At 37.5% G+C, this 20,232-nt stretch overlaps 1 protein-coding gene and 1 non-coding gene across 2 annotated transcripts in view; one reads left to right on the top strand and one right to left on the bottom strand.

Annotated features, from left to right (window-relative positions):
* The window catches only part of Smp_127990 (MEG-13), a gene marked incomplete at both ends in the record, with an annotated part of 32,153 nt that overhangs the window by 10,560 nt on the left and 1,361 nt on the right, over positions 1-20,232 (top strand). The window contains 4 exons of the mRNA XM_018798395.1: positions 14,200-14,220; positions 15,268-15,291; positions 16,286-16,309; positions 18,796-18,819. Coding sequence (XP_018653341.1) covers positions 14,200-14,220; positions 15,268-15,291; positions 16,286-16,309; positions 18,796-18,819 — 93 coding nt within the window. The remainder of the gene's footprint in view (positions 1-14,199; positions 14,221-15,267; positions 15,292-16,285; positions 16,310-18,795; positions 18,820-20,232) is intronic.
* Smp_tRNA_00903_Pseudo_TGA.1.1 lies at positions 13,982-14,052 on the bottom strand. The gene has a single exon. It is a non-coding gene (tRNA).

Below are 20,232 nucleotides of genomic sequence, written 5' to 3'. Positions count from 1 at the left end.
TAGGACGAATAGGCCGTCCAGTGCTTCCAGGTTTTCGATGGTGGTCTAGCTTCAATTGACTCATGATCTCAACTCTATAAAATAGATATAAATTCAAACATAATATTTCATTGTCAAGTTACTTTACTTTATTTAAACAATTTTTGTTTTTCGATTTTATCAATCATATAAAATATGCAGATCCTACCACTTTCGGTAAGTTATGTAATTCGCTTTGTAAACGAATTGTTTTGACTTAACCTCTGTATAAACCTAAATTGATATTGAATATCTCACAAAGTTATTATCTATATCATAATTATTACCCTGTATTTACATGTTTTTTCAATGAGACTGAATGTTTCGATTTACTTAGTTACTTACCTACTTACGCCTGTTACCCCTCGTGGAGGAGCATTGACCTTCCAACAGTTCTGGTTAGCGTTTTTTCAGCAAGTTAGTTTTCTACAGGATGGGATCGCTAACCCCATGCCCAACCCTCCTCCTTTACCCGAGCTTGGGAACGGCAGTAACTCGATAAGAGCTACAGGCGGAGTTAAATTTCTTGATTATTATATGCTAAATTAAAAGAGTTATGTATGTTAAGGTAACTGTTTTCTGGAATCAAACTTGAAAATTCACTCCTTTATACATTATTGAGTAGAATTTGGATTGATTTCTTCATTGTTAGATCACTCAATCACAAGTTATAATCCGATTCCAACGAATTAAGTTTGACTAACTTTTTAATATAAACCTGTCTAGCATAGATCATACGACTCAAAGTTAAGTAAAATAAGACTATACTCATTAAATGAGCTACATTACAACATCATATTGAATGTTTAAGTCTTCTTTAGAGAATTTCCAACAGCATGGTATCCATCACTTGTTATTATGCTGAAGTCGTAAACCGATAGATTTTGGTCCAGGACTACTAGCACGTTCATTAATTTATCGATAAAATTAATTTGTTAAGAACCTAAGAGACAATCACCTATCGTGATTATGGAATAAGAAAATAAAATCATCATATTGACAAGTTACATTAGATATTATTGCACTAAATCTACACTACATAACATCAGAAGTTTATTTAAGTCACTGATGTGAGTTAGAAATTACCCTTCAAATTCTATATCACAACTTACTTGATGAGAGATTGTTATTACTTGTCGCCGAGTGGATGCCCTGTTAATGTATGACGCGATAAGACCACTAATCAGAGAGGAGCGAATTATCGATTGGAACAGTGACACACGGAAACCGTGCGAGTAGTCTTGAGTACTTATCAATCTTGCTTTCTGCCTCCTAGCCCAGCTAGTTAAGTCCAGAACACCAATAACAGCCTCTGCATTATGAATCATTATTCTCGAACATACTAGGTTTATATACCAAATAAACTGACCACATCGTACCATAAAATAGAAAATAACACTTGTACAATATTTAGCCAAATGTGGCTGTGAATAGACTGGGTATGACTCAGGAATGGTAAATCGTACAATAATAGTCCAAGGGTCAAAACAAAGCTCATAATAAAAGGAACATTAATATGAATACTTAAATTACTTAACAATTATGCGATAGGTAATACACATATCATACTGGTACATTAATAGTTCTCAAACCTACGATTCATAAATCGATTCGAGACATAAGAAAGATAATACAGGATGAAAATTCTATTCAGATCTTCATATTTCTTGATTGTACCTCAATTAATCTAAAGTTTGTGACAACTGTAAAATAATTGGTGACACTATCATTTATGGACGACTTTTCAGATACGATATACTGACACTGAGAATGTACACCTAACTACTAAAGCTAAATGAGGGTTAGAAAGCAGTGTGAGGAATTACAATTATGATTGACAGTTGACAGTCAGGGTTAGGAACTAGATTCAGGGTTTCCATCACCAATTGAAATCAGCTTAAGTGCTAAAGCGACATTTAGCCAAATGAATGCATGAATTCCGCATCGAAATCTAACACCTATTATCTTATACATGATTGGTCCATCCATCAATTGTAGTCTCGCCAAAGTACTTCAGTTTGGGTCTGTTATTAAATACTGAACCAAATTCTTTTACATAAATCATCAGAATATAAAATATTTATAATACTGACTGTTCTGTAACATATAATGGTATGGGACATATAATGATCATTGAAGAACATTGGGATAAGTAAAATAATCCTCAACTATTCTTCTTCTTCTTCCCATTTTAAGTTCCGACTGTTTCCCATTATTAAATCATTTAATTATTTTTCTTGTTGTGATTATCTGCATTTGTAGATAATACAACAGTGACCAGTACAACAACTGAGTTCAGTGAGTATAGTTTTGAAGCTTTGTTTCAATTTACATAATTAAGTAGTTCATGATGTTTGTAATTTCCTTTCAACTGAAATGTTGAACGTATGAAATTGTGCTTGGATGACTTACCTGAAGTGTCATGTGCAATTTAAACGAATATTCATCAAGGTTAGAACGAATAGTTTGACAATAATTGGGCGCCGAGTATAGAGAATTCATTATATGTGAAAAAATTATTATATTTGAGATAGTCTCAGCGATTGAAATATAAATAATTCCAACGTTTCGTCCAGCTAACTTGTCTGGACTTCTTCAGGGAAATAATCAAAATCAAAATCATCAAAGAAATATACAGTGTTTTTTTAACAATCATATCATCAAAATCTCTACTACTTTTTAATCCAATCATATTTGGATCTCGAACTTTTGTACAACAGGATAATATGAGTCAGTTGAATGAGAATCAAGTGAAAAGTTCAGTGGTCTATCGGTTAAGGGCTTCGGCTTGAGACTGGTAGGTCCTGGGTTCGAGTCTCGCTCGCGAGAGCGGGTTCGTGGATGCGCACTGCTGAGGAGTCCCATAATAGGACGAAACGGCCGTCCAGTGTTTCCAGGTTTTCCATGGTGGTCTAGCTTCAACTGACTCATGCTTTCTACTATAAAAGGAAACTGCATAAATTGTGTGTATGTATGTATGTATAATATGAGTTATTAATGAATGATATTCAGTGTTGATATGTTTCTATGTGAAGTAAAAATAAGAATAAAAGTGCAAAATGAAGGTTGAAAAGTTTTTTCCGAAACATCGAAATTGCAAATATAATGAGAATCATCAAGTACATAATTGTAATGCTAAACATAACTCATATTGATTTCAGTCATAATAACGATTCATGTGAAGTAAACAGGTTGAATAAAAGAAGAAAAGGTCAAATTACTTGTTGATGAATATTTGCCAAGTGGTAGCTAGCTGAATACCATCCTTTCTGTTTAGGCTGTTCTTATTCACCCATAAATACAGCGCTTCTCCTGTCAATCTTTCTTTATGAGTGTTGAATCCTTTCTGAAGTATTTTGGCCCCTTCAAAATTAATCATGTGTCCCGTTTCCAACGCATGTAACGCTATTGCAGACTTATTCTCAAGTTTCCTTAAGTCAACCGAAGTTTTGGGAACATTTTTTAAACATTGTTTGTGTTCCTTCAACCTTACCTTCAATTGTCTGGATGTTTCTCTAACATAATGTCTAGTTGAATATCAAGTGACAATAGTGACTAATAGAATACCGACTTCTATGACTTTGTCCCTATGTTAAATCAATGATGCGTGAAACAGCACTAGCAGACCTGAGTCAATATTGAGTCGTTATTGGTCATCAGAAGTTTATTTAACTCACTGATGTGAAATAGAAAATACCCTTCAAATTTCATATCACATTTTTCTAGATGAAAGTTAATATAGGATGAAAATTCTATTCAGGTCTTCATATTTCTTAATTGTACCTCAACTAATCACAACTTTGTCACAACTGCAAACTAATTGGTCAGACCATAATTTATGGACAACTTTTCAGCGACACCATACTGACCTTGAGAATGTACACCTACTTACTAAGTCTAAATGAAGGTTAGAAAGCAGTATGAGAAATTACAATTATGATTTACAGTTGACAGTCAGGGTTGGGAACTAGATTAAGGGTTTCCATCACGAACTAACATCAGCTAAATTGACGAAATACTATTTAGTCAAATGAATGCATGAATTCCGCATCGAAATCCGAAATCTGTTATCTTATACCTGATTGGTTCGTCCATAAATTATTACTGACCTAACCTTCATAGAGGAGCATAGGCCGCCCGCCAGAATTCTCCATCCAACTCTATCCTCAACAATCCTTTCCAGGTCTTTCCAGTTAACATTCATCCTTTTCATATCTGATTCTATTTCCCGACGTAATGTGTTCTTTGGCCTTCCTCTATTCCTCTTCCCTTCCGGATTCCAAGTTAAGGATTGCCTCGTGGTGCAGTTTGGTGATTTCCTCAACGTATGTCCTATCCACATCCAACGTCTTTTCCCAATTTCCTCTTCAGCTGGAAGCTGCTTTGTCTTCTCACATAAAACGCTGTTGCTGATAGTATCCGGTATTTTGCGTAGTCAACTGTTTATAAATACTTGTAACTTCTTGACGATGGATGTAGTAATTCTCCACGTTTCAGCTCCGAACAGTAATACTGTCTTGACGTTCGTATTGAAGATTCTCACTTTGAAATTAGCTGAGAGTTGTTTCGAGTTCCATATGATCTTCAATTGTAGAAATGCTCTTCTTGCTTGGCCAATCCTCGCCTGTACGTCTGCATCCGATCCTCCTTGTTCATCAATGATGCTTCCCAGGTACGTGAATGTTTCCACCAATTCCAGAGTTTCTCCATCAAGTGCAACTGGGTTGGTGTTCTCCGTGTTGTATTTGAGAATTTCGTTTTATCCTTTGTGTATGTTGAGGCCTATGGATGCAGAGGCTGCTGCTACATTTGTTGTCTTCTTCTGTATTTCTTCGTGTGTATGAGAGAGGAGAGCTAGGTCATCTGCGAAGTCCAAGTTGTCTAATTGATTCTGAGATGTCCATTGTATCCCGTGCTTCCCGTCAGATGTCGAGGTTTTCATAATCCAGTCAATTACCAGAAGAAAAAGGAGGGGAAGAGTAGACAGCGTTGTCTGACTGCGGTCCCTACTGGAAATGCATCTGTCAGTTGTCCTCCATGAACCACTTTGCACTGTAGTCCGTCGTATGAGTTCTAGATTATGTTGGCAATCTTCTCAGGAACTACATAATGTCGAAGGTGTTTCTATAACGTTCCCCGGTCCACACTCAAACGCCTTCTCACAATCAATGAAGTTGATGTATAGCGATGAATTTCACTCAACTGATTGTTCTACGATGATCCGTAGTGTCGCAATCTGGTCTGTGCACGACCGATCCTTACCGAATCCAGCCTTTTGATCTCGAAGTCAGTCGTGTACTGCGTCTTTCGTCCGGTTCAGCAACACTCTGTTGAAAACTTTTCCTGATACTGACAACAAACTGATGCCTCCGTAATTCTCACATTTGCTCAAATGTTCTTTCTTTGGTATCTTGATGAGATATCCTTCTTTCCAGTCCGTCGGCACTTAATCATCTTCCCAAATCTTCCTGAATGGAATGTGAAGCATGTTTGCAGTTATTTCAATGTCTGACTTCAGTGCTTCTGCTGGTATATTGTCAGGTCCTGCCGCCTTCCCACTTTTGATTTGTCTGATGGCCATCTTGATTTCTTCGATCGTTGGTGGAGTGACATCTATAGGAAGGTCAGTGTGTGCTGCTTCGATGTCCGGTAGATTCAATGGGGCTGGTCTATTCAGCAGTTCCTCGAAGTATTCTGCCCATCTTTTCCTCTGTTCTTGAGTCTCTGCGATTGTCTTTCCTTCTTTGTCCTTGACTGGTCTCTCTTGTTTACTATATCTCCTTGCTAGTTTTTTCGTTGTATCGTATAGTTGTTTCATATTCCCTTCACTTGCAGCTTTATCCACTGTCGTTGCTAGTTCTCCCATGTATTTCTGCTTGTCGGCCCTAATGCTTTTCTTCACTTCCCTGTTTGCTTCTGCGTAGTTTGCTTGTTCTTTGACTTTCTCTACTCGTATTCGACTGTTGTTAATTGCTAGTTTCTTGTTCTTCATTTCTTGAATCTTGTCCAGGGTTCCCATAGAGATCCATTCCTTGTGATGATGCTTCTTAGGACCAAGAACCTCCTGACACGTTGAAGTTAGTGATTCTTTTATCCCTTTTACAATATTCCTCCATAGTAGTTTCTTGTTCTTTCAGTAGATCCTGTAGAGCTTGGAACCTGTTGTTGAGAGTTATCTTGAATTCGTTGAGCTTGTCAGTATCTCGAAGGAAGGCTGTATTGAACCTTTGTAGTGCTGTTTGTCCAGTTGTCCAGTGTTTCTTTAGCTTCAGTTTCATGATGACAACAATCAGTTGGTGGTGATCTGAGGCTATATATCAGCTCCTCTCCTGGTTCTGACATCTACCATTGTCCTTCGGAATTTTTGTTGATACAAATATGATCTATCTGGTTCTCTGTGGTGTGGTCCAGTGAGATCCATGTAGCTTTATGCATGCGTTTGTGTGGGAATATTGTGCCACCTATAACCAATTTGTTGAGTAAACATATATTTGTTTATCGTCGTCGTTGCTATGATTGGTGGGTGCATAACATTGGATAACGTTCATTGTGATCTTCTCCTTTGTTTTGAATGTTTTGACAATTCTAGATCCATGAGATTTCCATCCTACAATTGCATTTCATGCTTCTTTGGACAGCATTAGAGCAACTCCCTGAGCGTGTGGAGCATTTTCCCTTTCGTGATCGGAGTACAGCAGCATCTCTCTTGTGTCTAGCCATTGCTGTCCAGCTCTTGTTCAATGGGTTTCGCTGATTCCAAGTACTGCCAAATTGGTATCCCCTCATTTCAATTGCTATTTAACTGGTCTTCCCGGTCCCCCATATTGTTCGGACGTTCCATGTACCTATAAAGAGTGTTGCTCTGATTGAAAGAAGGAGTATCGGCCTCGTGACTTCCGAAGGAACTCGGCTTTCATCATGAGGCATCATAAATGTTCCTTCGATTGGGAGGGCAGAGTTTAAATGGTTTGGGTTAGTTGATCTCGTTAGCGTTTTTTTAACGAGTTAGTTTTTCTACGAGATGGGGTCGCTAACCCCATGCCCGAATCTCCTCCTTTAATCGGGCATGGGATCGGCAATAACTCTGGAAGAGCTACAGGCGGAGTTTCTATAAGTTATAGTCTCTCCAAATTACTTTAGTTTGGGTTTGTTATTAAATACTAAAACAAATTCTTTGACATAAATCATTAGAATATATAATATTTATAACAGTGAATGTTCTATAACAATCTTCCAAGAATTTCACATCTTCATTTCGATGTTGTTAACATATAATCTTATAACCAACACTTTGTTCTATGTAATCTTCTATCAATCTCAAATCTAACAATTTCTTCCTTATTGTTATTGATGTGTGGGCGAGAATGATAATGATTGGTTGTTCCGCTGAGTCAGACATTAGATAGGTGCTATATGTGTTATATACTATCCCCTATACTTATTATGGATTGACTGTTGCTTGTGTCGGATTTCGGTGTGGAAATATATTGACGTTATAGTCAGGCTAATCTCGTGTTCTTGATCTGAGTTGTGTTGAAGTCCTGTAGAATAGACATTGGGTGGAAATCTAGTGTAGATATTCGTCTAAGGTAAATTAACGTCCCACATACGTGTAAAAAGTAAAAGGACTGTTATAACAAGAAACCCTAGAGTTATAAGCAGTATCCTTACAGTTTATAACAGTTGTCCAGTAAGTTCTCGAATAATTTGCACACAATTCGCAATATGAACTATTCATTATATAAATGTATCATTTTATTTAGTAAGTAAAAACTATATAGACATATAATGATCTTTAAAGAACATACTTACTTACTTACTTACGCCTGTTACTCCCAATGGAGCATAGGCCGCCGACCAGCTTTCTCCAACCCACTCTGTCCTGGGCCTTCTTTTCTAGTTCTTTCCAGTTCTTGTTCATTCTTCTCATGTCTGTCTCTATTTCTCGGCGTAATGTGTTCTTTGGTCTTCCTCTTCTCCTTCGACCTTCAGGAACATTGGGATAAGTAAAATAATCCTCAACTATTCTTCTTCTTCTTCTTCCCATTTTAAGTTCTGACTGTTTCCCATTATTAAATCATTTAATTATTTTTCTTGTTGTGATTATCTGCATTTGTAGATAATACAACAGTGACCAGTACAACAACTGAGTTCAGTGAGTATAGTTTTGAAGCTTTGTTTCAATTTACATAATTAAGTAGTTCATGATGTTTGTAATTTCCTTTCAACTGAAATGTTGAACGTATGAAATTGTGCTTGAATTACTTATCTAAAGTATCATGTGCTATGGCTCGTTGAATATGCAGTGACGAAATCACCAACAGATTACCGACTTCTATGACTTTGTCCCTATGCTAAACCAATGTTGTGTGAAACAGCACTAGCAATTCTGAGTTCTTATTGATCTTCTGTGTTGTAGCTTCTCATATAGTCCAGCACATTCAATCGAGAACACAAACATCAATCTTCTCTTTGTGTGAATCGTATATTACACACATACTTGGTTTATATTACAAACGAACCAGACATCATCACACCATAATATGAAAAATACTGATTCCAAAAGACCAAACTGAAAGTGGCATAGGGTTAATGACCCCATGCCGTAAAAATCTAAGTCTTTAAGAAAACGCTAACCAGAAATAATTATTCAAACAATTTTAACTCTGCCTTGGGAGTTGATGGGAGTTTTACGACGCCTCATGGTGAATACGGAGATTCTTCGGAAGTCACGAGGCCGATGCCCCTTCTTACAACCAGAGCAACAATATTTATAGGTCCATGGAACGTCAAGACAATGTGGGTCACCAGGGGAGTCTTCCAAGTTACTGAAGAGATGAGGAAATACAATCTAGAAGTGCTTGGGATACAGGTTAGACAACAACAACCAGCTTCAGGAGAGCTTCTGTTATACTCCGTCCATGATAAACAAAATGCCCCACATTCACAAGGAGTTGCATTGATGATGTTCAAACAAGCACAAAATGCACTTATAGGATGGGAATCTCATGGACCAAGGATCATCAAAGCCTCCTTCAAAACAAAGAAAGAGGACATTACAATGAACGTCATCCAATGTTATGCGCAGACGAACGAATACGATAAAGACGCTAAAAACCAATTCTACGATAGGCTGCAGTCGATCGTCGAGAAGTGCCCAACAAATGACCTGACCATTCTGATGGGAGATTTCAATGCCAATGTTGGAATGGACAACACTGGATATGAAGACATCATGGGACGACAGGGACTGACTGGGAGAAAGGAACGAAAATGGTGAGAGATTTGCAATCCTATGTGCCTTCAATAAACTAGTGATAGGCGGCACTATATTCCCACATAAACGCATTCATAAAACCACATGGACTTCACCGGACCTTATTACACAGAGGCAAATCGACCATATCTGCATCAATAAAACGTTCAGGAGGACGATGGAGAATGTGAGAACCAGGAGAGGAGCTGATGTAGCGTCAGATCATCACTCGCTGGTCGCCAAGATGAAATTAATACTTAGGAAGCACTGGGAAACAGGGCGGACAACATCACAAACGTTTATTACGGCTTTTCTTCAAGGTACAGACAAACTCAAGAAATTCAAGACAGCCCTCAGCGATAGGTCTCAGGCCTTTCATGACCTACTCAATGGAGAGAGAACTACTATGGAGATCAACTGGGAAGGGATAAAAGAGGCAATCAATTCAACTTTCCAAGAGGGTCTGGGTCACAAGAAGCACCATCACAAGGAATGGACCACTGGTTGGTACACTGGATAAAATTGAAGAAAGGATTAACAAGAAGGCGGCAATCAATACCAGCCGAACAAGAGCAGAAAAAGCCAAGGCACAAGCCGAATACACAGAAGTAAACAAGCAAGTGAAGAGGAGCATCAGAACCGACAAACGTAAATATGTGAAATATTTAGCAATAACAGCGGAAAAGGCTGCAAGAGAGGGAAACATGAGACAATTGTATGATACAACAAAGTAGATCTCTGGAAATTACCGTCAACCAGAACGACCAGTGAGAAGCAAGGAAGGCAAAGTAATTATCGACATTGAAGAGCAACAAAACAGGTGGGTAGAATACTTCAAAGAACTCTTGAATTGACCAACTCTACTGATCTCCCAATCAATGTTGGCCCACCAACAATTGAAGAGATCAACATGGTCATCAGACAAATCAAGAGTGGTAAAGCAGCGAGACTAGACAACATCCCGGCAGAGGCACTGAAAGCAGATGTAGCAGCAATTGCAAAGATACTCCGCATTCCCTTCATTAGGATTTGGGATGAAGAACAAGTGCCAACAGACTGGAAAGAGGAACTTCTGATCAAAATACCAAGAAAAGGCGATCTCAGCGAGTGGAATAACTACAGGGGCAATACTCTTCTCTCAATGCAAGGAAATGTCTTCAACAGGGTATTGTTAAACAGAATGAAGGACTCCGTAGACGCCCAAATTCGAGATCAACAGACTGGATTTCGTAAGGATCGATCTCGTACAGACCAAATCGCAACTCTACGGATCATTGTGGAACAATCAATTGAATGGAATTCATCACTGTACATCAACTTCATTGACTACAAGAAAGCATTTGATAGTGTGGATAGGACAATACTATGGAGGCTTCCTTGACACAACGGCGTGCCTGAGAAGATAGTCAACATCATACAGAATTCATATGACGGATTAAACTGCAAAGTCGTGCATCGAGGACAGTCGAAAGACTCGTTTGAGGCAAGGACCGGTGTCAGGCAAGGTTGCTTACTCTCACCCCTTCTCTTTCTCGTGGTGATCGACTGGATAATGAAGATGTCAACATCTGGAGGGCAGAAAAGAATACAAGGGACAGCTAACATGCAGCTGGACGATATAGACTTCGCAGATGATCTGGCTCTTCCATCACTCACGCTACAACAAATGCAGGAGAAGACAACCAGTGTGGCAGCAGCCTCAGCAGCAGTATGTCTCAATATACACAAAGGGAAAAGCAAAACTCACCGATACAATGCAACATGCACCAATCGAATTACAATTGACGGAGAAGCTCTGCAGGGTGTAAGAACCTTTACTTATCTGGGCAGCATCATCGATGAACACGGTGGATCAGATGCAGATGTGAAGACACAAATCGGTAAAGCAGGAAGAGCAGCATATTTACTACTGAAGAACATCTGGAACTCAAAGCGATTGTAAATCAACACCAAGATCACAATTTCCAATAAAAATGTCAAGACAGTTCTACTGTATGGGACAGAGACGTGGAGAACAACGAAGGCCATCATCCAGAAGATACAGGTGTTTATTAATAGTTGTCTAAGCAAGATACTTCGGATCCGTTGGTCAGACACTATCAGCAACAAGCTACTATAGGAGAGAACAAACCAGATTTCAGCGGAGGAGGAAATCAGAAAGAAGTGCTGGAAGTGCATGGGACACACATTGAGAAAATCACTCAATTGCGTCAGAAGGCTAGCCCTCACATGGAATCCTGAATGCCAAGTGAGAAGAGGAAGACCAAAGAACACATTACGTCGACCAATGGAGACAGACATGAGAAGAATGAACAAAAGTTGGATAAAACTAGATAGGAAGGCCCAGCACAGATTGGGTTGGAGAATGCTGGCCGGTGGCCTATGCTCAATTAAGAGTAACAAGCGTAGGTAAGTAAGTTGTGACAACTGCAAACTAATTGGTGAGACCATAATTTCTTACGACCTTTCAGCGACACTATACTGACCCTGAGAATGTACACCTACTAACTAAGGCAGTGTGAGGAATGAAAATTATGACTGACGGTTGACATTCAGGGCTAGAAACTAGATTCAGGGTTTCCATCACCAATTGAAATCAGCTTAAGTGCTAAAGCGACATTTAGCCAAATGAATGCATGAATTCCGCATCGAAATCTAACACCTATTATCTTATACATGATTGGTCCATCCATCAATTGTAGTCTCGCCAAAGTACTTCAGTTTGGGTCTCCTTTAAATACTGAACCAAATTCTTTTACATAAATCATCAGAATATAAAATATTTATAATACTGACTGTTCTGTAACATATAATGGTATGGGACATATAATGATCATTGAAGAACATTGGGATAAGTAAAATAATCCTCAACTATTCTTCTTCTTCTTCCCATTTTAAGTTCCGACTGTTTCCCATTATTAAATCATTTAATTATTTTTCTTGTTGTGATTATCTGCATTTGTAGATAATACAACAGTGACCAGTACAACAACTGAGTTCAGTGAGTATAGTTTTGAAGCTTTGTTTCAATTTACATAATTAAGTAGTTCATGATGTTTGTAATTTCCTTTCAACTGAAATGTTGAACGTATGAAATTGTGCTTGAATTACTTATCTAAAGTATCATGTGCTATGGCTCGTTGAATATGCAGTGACGAAATCACCAACAGATTACCGACTTCTATGACTTTGTCCCTATGCTAAACCAATGTTGTGTGAAACAGCACTAGCAATTCTGAGTTCTTATTGATCTTCTGTGTTGTAGCTTCTCATATAGTCCAGCACATTCAATCGAGAACACAAACATCAATCTTCTCTTTGTGTGAATCGTATATTACACACATACTTGGTTTATATTACAAACGAACCAGACATCATCACACCATAATATGAAAAATACTGATTCCAAAAGACCAAACTGAAAGTGGCATAGGGTTAATGACCCCATGCCGTAAAAATCTAAGTCTTTAAGAAAACGCTAACCTAGGAATAATAAATCGTATAACTCACTGAAAACAATGGTGGACGGTTGCTCAATTTAGTGGATTGGTTGAAGCTAGACATTAACACTGTTGGATGCTAGCTGGCTCAGTGGTTTAGAATTTATGCGCTCGCATGCGAGACTTATAGGTTGTGTGTTCGAATCTCGCGAATTGAGGTCATGGATTCGCACCGTTAAGGAGTCCCAAAATATGAAGAAACGGCAGTTTAGTGCTTCGAGGTTTTCCATGGTAGTCTAGCTTCAAATGACTCATGATTTCAACTGTAAAATTACCAACATCTCCACAAAACCCCCTACTGATAATATTTTTATGATAACTACGTTCGAAATAGATCTCTTACAGGTTTTGTAGGAATCAACGAATTTGAATGATAGACTACAATTCACTAATAATATTAGATAAGACTAGATAAATCATGTATTGAATATATTTGTAAACAAATCACACAATATTTCTAGTCACCTATCTAAAGATATAGAGAACCAAGGGTTGCAAATTTAATCATTTCTAAAGTTGTAGTCACGCGTACTATTGAAACGTCTCATAATTCGCTTTAGATCTTCAGTAGACTCAGAAAACTATCACTTGCTTAATTCTATTAATTAGACGAAATTGCTTAAATACTTTGCTAATGGATAAATCTTTTGGCAAAATATAACTGTTATATTTAAAGCTTTTCGAATTTATTAGTTAGCGAACGAAACAAAGACTTGTGATCAGAGACCGATAAGCTAGCTATTCTGACTCGATCCAGACCCACCTAACTAGAGTAAGAAGTCCAAGTTGGAAGCGTGGAAAATATATTCCGTAGCAGCCAGAAGCACAGCAACCATAAGGGAAAAAAATCAAACATATAAATACAGCAACAAATTATCCTTGGGCAGTATTACAAAATAACACACTCAAAGATAAAACGGACCAATAGCATTTAAGATATTTTACAAGTGGGAAATTCGACTCGAAGATGAAAAGAGCGCTTTTGGCGCGAAAACAAAGAAATTCAAATTTTCAAAATATAATTACAAAATTAGACCATTTACCAAGTAAGTTCTGGAGATTTAACATCCCTATCAATAATTTACTTATGTATCATAGTTGAAAGCGTGAGTCAATTGAAGCTAGACCACCATGGAAAACCTGGAAACACCGGACGGCCGTCTCGTCCTATTATGGGACTCCTCAGCAGTGCGCATCCACGAACCCGACCTCGCGTGATTCGAACACAGGACCTACCAGTCTCAAGCCGAAGCCCTTAACCGATAGACCACTTAGCCGGCTGGAATCCAATGGTGTTAATGTCTAACTTTAACTGATCCACGAATTTACTTATGTACTATATACTGTAATATTAATTGTTATATCTCAATAGACATATCTATAGTTACACATAATACTAAGTGTAATTTACTTTATTTATTTCAGCTAATAAACCAAAAGTGGAAAGTAAGTTCTACATAAGACCTTCTATTTGTGAATGTTTCGTTTTGTATTTATGATATTCATAAATATCATAGTTAATACTAGAAATTTACTCTAATTCAAAGTTAACATTAACCTAGTGATTAAATTCAGTTCATTTAGTCTTTATTTATTTCTTCTTCGTCACTATCATATATAATTAATACTTTGGATTACTTGTGATGAATGTTCATTCTATTTTCTTGGATAATTGATATCTAACCAATTTACTTACTTATTCTGTAAGGATGGTATGTTGACAAACTTAAGGAAGCTTCAAGAAGCCCAGAAAGAGCCGAAGACATTCCATCCAATCACCGCTAGAGGAACATTCTAGAACGTCGATGTGTAGCTTCCCTATTGAATGAATAAGAAGGATCCCCTATGTGCCTATTGGATGTCCGAAATGATGATTTACTTTCAGCCAAAAAGCTATAAATACATGAGATTTTTGTACTATATTTGACACTGTGTTGGGAACAACATTCCTACTGACTAGTTTTCTGTAACCTCTCTTGCGACATTGCGGGGTCGATCATTCAATTAGTCTAGTAGTACGTGGTATAGCAAAAATCTAAGCTCTACATATAACACATTCCGTTTAATCATTTTTACATATCGAATTTCAAGAAAACAAAACATTACCACTCAAAAACATTAGTCGTTTATTCTTATTATTGTGATATAATTCGGATCAGATTTGATTATTTTGCAAATAAACTTGTAGACTAACAATCAGGATAGTAATTTTATAGAGTTGAGATCATTAGTCAATTGAAGCTAGACCGCCATGGAAAACCTGGAAGCACTGGACGGCCGTTTCCTCCTATTATGGGACTCCTCAGCTTCCAGGTTTTCTATGGTGATCTAGCTTCAATTGACCCATGATCTCAACTCTATAAAATTACTAAAATCTCCACAAAACCCCTTCTGATAATTAGGATAGTAGTTAACAATTCATACTAATGAATTTCATTATTTTATAATGTTATTTTAATGTTTCTAGTTTCTTGTGTCTTTATCCAATTTTAGACTCTACCACAGATGGTACTACTTGTAAGTTTAATTATTCATCAAAATGAGCATATCAGTTATATCAAAATAAAACGAAGATTCTCTTATAAAATACATTACTTGTTAGTTTAAATTTTTATATCGACTGATTTATGGTTGGAGTTATTCCTGACTGTCCGCTCTAAATAGGTGCAGTATAGCGTAGCGTAGGTCAACACTCCGAGAGAAAAGTACATATAGAGTAAACATACGGTCTTCAGATCAAAACCATCATGAATAATACACAACAATATTGATGTAACAACTGAATAAAAATATTCCTTTTTCAACAAAATCCTCTAGTGTAATACGATCATACGACCGGTGATCAAGATTATACTACCAATAGACTGCATACTTGATCGATATGGTATACACGGCCGTTCCGCCCTACTATATAACATCTCAGCAATGGGCATCCTCACCCCACGCTACAACATTTAGCCTCTAGACTACAGAGCCGGTATCCAACATTGTACAAGTTCAGCTTCTATCAATAGAAAGTAGTCAGTTAACCGAATGACTGTTTGTCCACGCTCAGTAGCCAATCACATCTTAAACGTCAAATACACATCCCAATGCAGTACATCAAATGAAAAATGACCAAAAGTGATAAGGAACATTTTTTTGAACGTGACGGATAACTACAGTTGCGAGTTTTTATACGGAGCTACATAACTTCTGTACAATAGTTTACGGCCGTCCAGTGCTTCCAGGTTTTCCTTAGTGGTCTAGCTTCAAGTGACTCATGATCTCAACTATGAAAATACTGAAATCTCCACAAAAACTCCTTCTGATAAATGATTTATCTCAAGTGTTGTCTCAATTCTTATTATCGAGTGATTCAATCTAAGTTAACCACTATATCATTGATCTCTTCTTATTAGCATCTATGTAAATAAAAAAATATGAACATAATCATTAAGTAGTTTACAATTATTCATCTTAATTATATTAATGTATTGTATCACTTGTTATTCCCTATTTTACTTTATAGATACCACAACCCCCAGTCATTTTAGTAAGTTCTATTATTCTGTATTGTAAATTATTCTTTCATATGTTTAATATTGAAATAATCGGTCAAAAACATTTCACTGCTGAGGAACCCCTGACGAGGATGAAACGGTTAACTAGTGCTTTCAGATTTTCACTGGCGGTCTAACATTAATGGGTTCATGACTGTAATGACACTAATGATTAATTTGATTTTGCTAACCTGATATTCATTTGGTTAAATAAAACTGTGTCATCCAAATAGCACACCCCATGAAATTGTATTCTTGAATGAATCTCTCAACATTATCTACATTTGTATCTTGGTTAAATGTCTCTTAGTAACTGTAGTCAAGAAAGCACATCTTGACTTCATCGGAGGTTGGATGTGTTTTAATTCATACAATCAGTCAGTCAGTCAGCTACAACGCAGGACCAGGCACATTTATGCATCGGTCCAAGTTGCCATACCTCGTTAACACAACAAGATGAACACCGAATGCATAGAAATAGTTAATTTAGTGGTGGTAATGTATAAAAGATAGGTTGTATATAAGGATATAGTATAGGAAGGAAAACAGATATGAAGCGATTTTAATCTCAAGGTTTAAGAGAAGGTAAAGAGTGTATACACCTACGTCATTGTGATCGATTCTGAGCCATATCACCTAGAGTCTCCAACCATTGGTTACGATAGTCACGCGGGCCCCAACAAAGTAGTCTGCATCTACCAACATGGCTCAGACTAGAAGTTAGTGACTTCAAGCACTGATGCCATGTTTTGGTTTGGCCGACCCTAACCTCCTTCCAACCATCCCTCACACTAGTGAGCATTGCGCGTCGTGGTAATCGGTGATCCCAGCAGATGCGAGCAATATTTCCAAGGCATCTGTGATCAAATACTAGTAAATCACGAGTATCTTCTACTCTTAATGGCCATGTTTCACATTCGTAAAGTAGAACAGAGCGAACTGCTGCGCAGTATACTCGTCCCTTAATTGATAGACGGATATCTCGCCTTCGCCATAGGTGACGTAAGTTGGCAAAAGCCAAACGAGCTTTTTGAATCCGTGCTGAGATTTCGTTAAACACCAACCCATTACGGCTAATCATACTTCCAAGATAAGTGAAGTTGTCAACGCGTTCCACTACTTCATTCCCTATCTTTAGTTTAGGTGTTGATGCGAACCAGTCCTGAAGTAACAGTTTACATTTAGATGGAGAGAAACGCATCCTAAACATCCTGACATTATTACTCAGTTCATACAATATTTTGAATCCATTACATATCTATGTTTCTTTTTAGATCTTGTTAGGTTTCTGTAGCTATAACATTAGTATTAATTTTATGTATTAAAATAAAACTACGTTACTCTGGTCAAATGTAATAACAGGAAAGTGAATTACCGTTTTTATGCATCAATGTCAATTTCTGAGTGTTATACACCATTTTAATTATCATCAGAAACGGTTTTGTGGAGATTTAGTATTTTCATAGTTGCAAGCGTAAGTCAATTGAAGCTAGACCACCAAGGAAAACCTGGAAGCAGTGGATGGCCATTTCATCCTATTGTGGGACTCCCCAGCAGTGCTCATCCACGATCCCACCTCGCGAGATTCGAACCCAGGACCTACCAGTCTCGCGCCAGAGCACTCAACCGATAGACCACTGAGCCGGCATCCGATAGTGTTTATATCAAACTCCACAATAAGATGAAACAGCCGTCCAGTGCTTCCACATTTTCCTTGATGATCTAGCTTCAATTGACTCACGCTTGCAACCATTTTGATTTTTTCAAATACACCTTAAATAAATTGACTCTTTGTTTTTTGAAGAAGAAAAACCATAACTAATTCAGTTTATTTTTATGTAAACTTTAAAAGAAAGAAAATTTTTATTCCATAACATTGATATATAAAGCTCAACGCTTCTTGTGGTGTCCGTGACGCTTTTGTTGGCCTTTGAAAATCCAAGAGAGGCAGTATAATTTTCTTGGCGGGTCTATCTACATCTTCAAGGTGAACAGCCTCTGGAAATAGAACAATGTAGATAAGGGAATTCATCAAACTGTATGAGTAACTTCGGGGGAAGGATTGACTCTAAGAGCCAAGTCAGACAGTCCGCAATCAAATACATGTCGATTGGGGGGTTGGTTTCTTTGCTGCTTTATATGCTCTGATGCACATTGTTGTAAGTTTACTGAATTCTGATCTGCATCAATCGTGGGTAGTTTCAGCTGAAGGATGTCCACTTTAAAAGAAGTAAAAGTTACGGGGAGACGCCTCTCATTGATGAAATACTCGTGAAAAATCTATTAACTAAATAATTTTTGGAATGGAACACTTTATACAGTATAAGATCCCATGTGTTCTCTACACTTGATATTACTATCTATATCAAGGTGATCATGCCTGTAGACTGGCATGAATTCCATATAATTATTATTTCCGAAATATATTATTATTATTTATTAAGTATTATATTTTATTTGACATTAATTTCATTTACAGGTACTTCCACAAGCACAAACGACGGTACGTTTTTGAAAATTTCCAATAACTGTATTATTTTGGGCTATCGTTCAGATTTTTATTCTGATATCTATGTTTTCCATAAACTATCCGTGATTGGTACTTGTGTAGATGGCGTCGGGCTCACCAGATATAGATGGCATCGGATCTCGATTGACTATGATCACCATTACAGTAAAATTACGCGCCCGAAATCGACTTGGTTCCTTTGATAGCTCGTAAACCAAAAGACTGTAACTGGTCCAGATAAAGTATATTTATTGGCGATCTCGTGGTATCGAAAAAATACCGAGACGTTCCAACGAGTACAGGTAAATGCAGAGCACAAGAAAGTTTGAACGGACAAGGCGGGCGACCGAACGAAAAGTGATTTTGATACATTTAAACAACAACGAGTACAGTAAGACAATCATTGGTACGATTGGTTATAATAATAATTGTTCCCATTATACCAATCGCGTTCTCGTCGAGAAAAGCAGATCACTATACTTGAGTAAATAAACAACGGATAAACAGGAGACTGAATTGACTTCAGAAATCAATTACGAAACAAACCTCAGATAACAGCCAAATCCTAACCAAAACGTCTATCATTCAACAATGCTCACTTATCATTTAACCTAGCATCTGCGTCTAAGCATATGATGTGACTGCATAGGTTAAGCTTATCGGAATAACGCATTAACATTACATTGGGATCGTAAGATCTGAGAGCGCTTGGCATCTATGCTGTCCTAGTATGGAACTTCACATCAATGCCCATTCAAGGGCTCACATGCGGGAGTCGAACTCAGGACTTTCGGTCTTTTACGTAAGTGCTTAGACTCCTAACTACTAAGCTGGCATCTGGCAGTGTTGGTGTCAAACTCCAATCAATTCAAGATATCGAGCGACCATCTTCCACTGTCTTTGGTAGGCAACTGCCTCACACTAGACACGGTCAAACTCCGCCGGTCATGGCTTCTCACTCATTTGTATCATTTATATAAATCTCATTAGAATATCAGTAATAATAATATTATTATTAAAGCGGGTGTAGTCACTTTTATATGTCCCGAGTCTCAAGTATTCAAAAAAGGTAACCATCCTTCAAATCTTAACTTGATAATAAGTCACTTGAATGATTTTAATTGTAATTTGTTATTTTACGTTATCTCCCTTTGAATTATAAGCAATTCTTTGGTTAGTCATTGAAATGATTTGAAGTACACATACTTATCGCTCAATTGCGCTCTTTTAAGCAATTAATTCTACAATAAGATGGACTATGTCTTTTTTTAAAGGGGACTTACAATGACACTTTAATTTTCCTCATGAACTGAAATCAACTGTAGAAGCACTGAAAACCAAGAAGTACTGGAAAGGTATTGTATGGACTAGTAGTCCTGTCCAACTCAACAACCGAATTAAATGTGT

Source organism: Schistosoma mansoni, chromosome 6 (genome assembly GCF_000237925.1).
Source record: "Schistosoma mansoni strain Puerto Rico chromosome 6, complete genome".
Taxonomy (NCBI): Eukaryota; Metazoa; Platyhelminthes; class Trematoda; order Strigeidida; family Schistosomatidae; genus Schistosoma; species Schistosoma mansoni.
The sequence above is the reverse complement of the archived record's forward strand: the minus strand, read 5'-3'. Positions and strand labels throughout refer to the sequence as shown.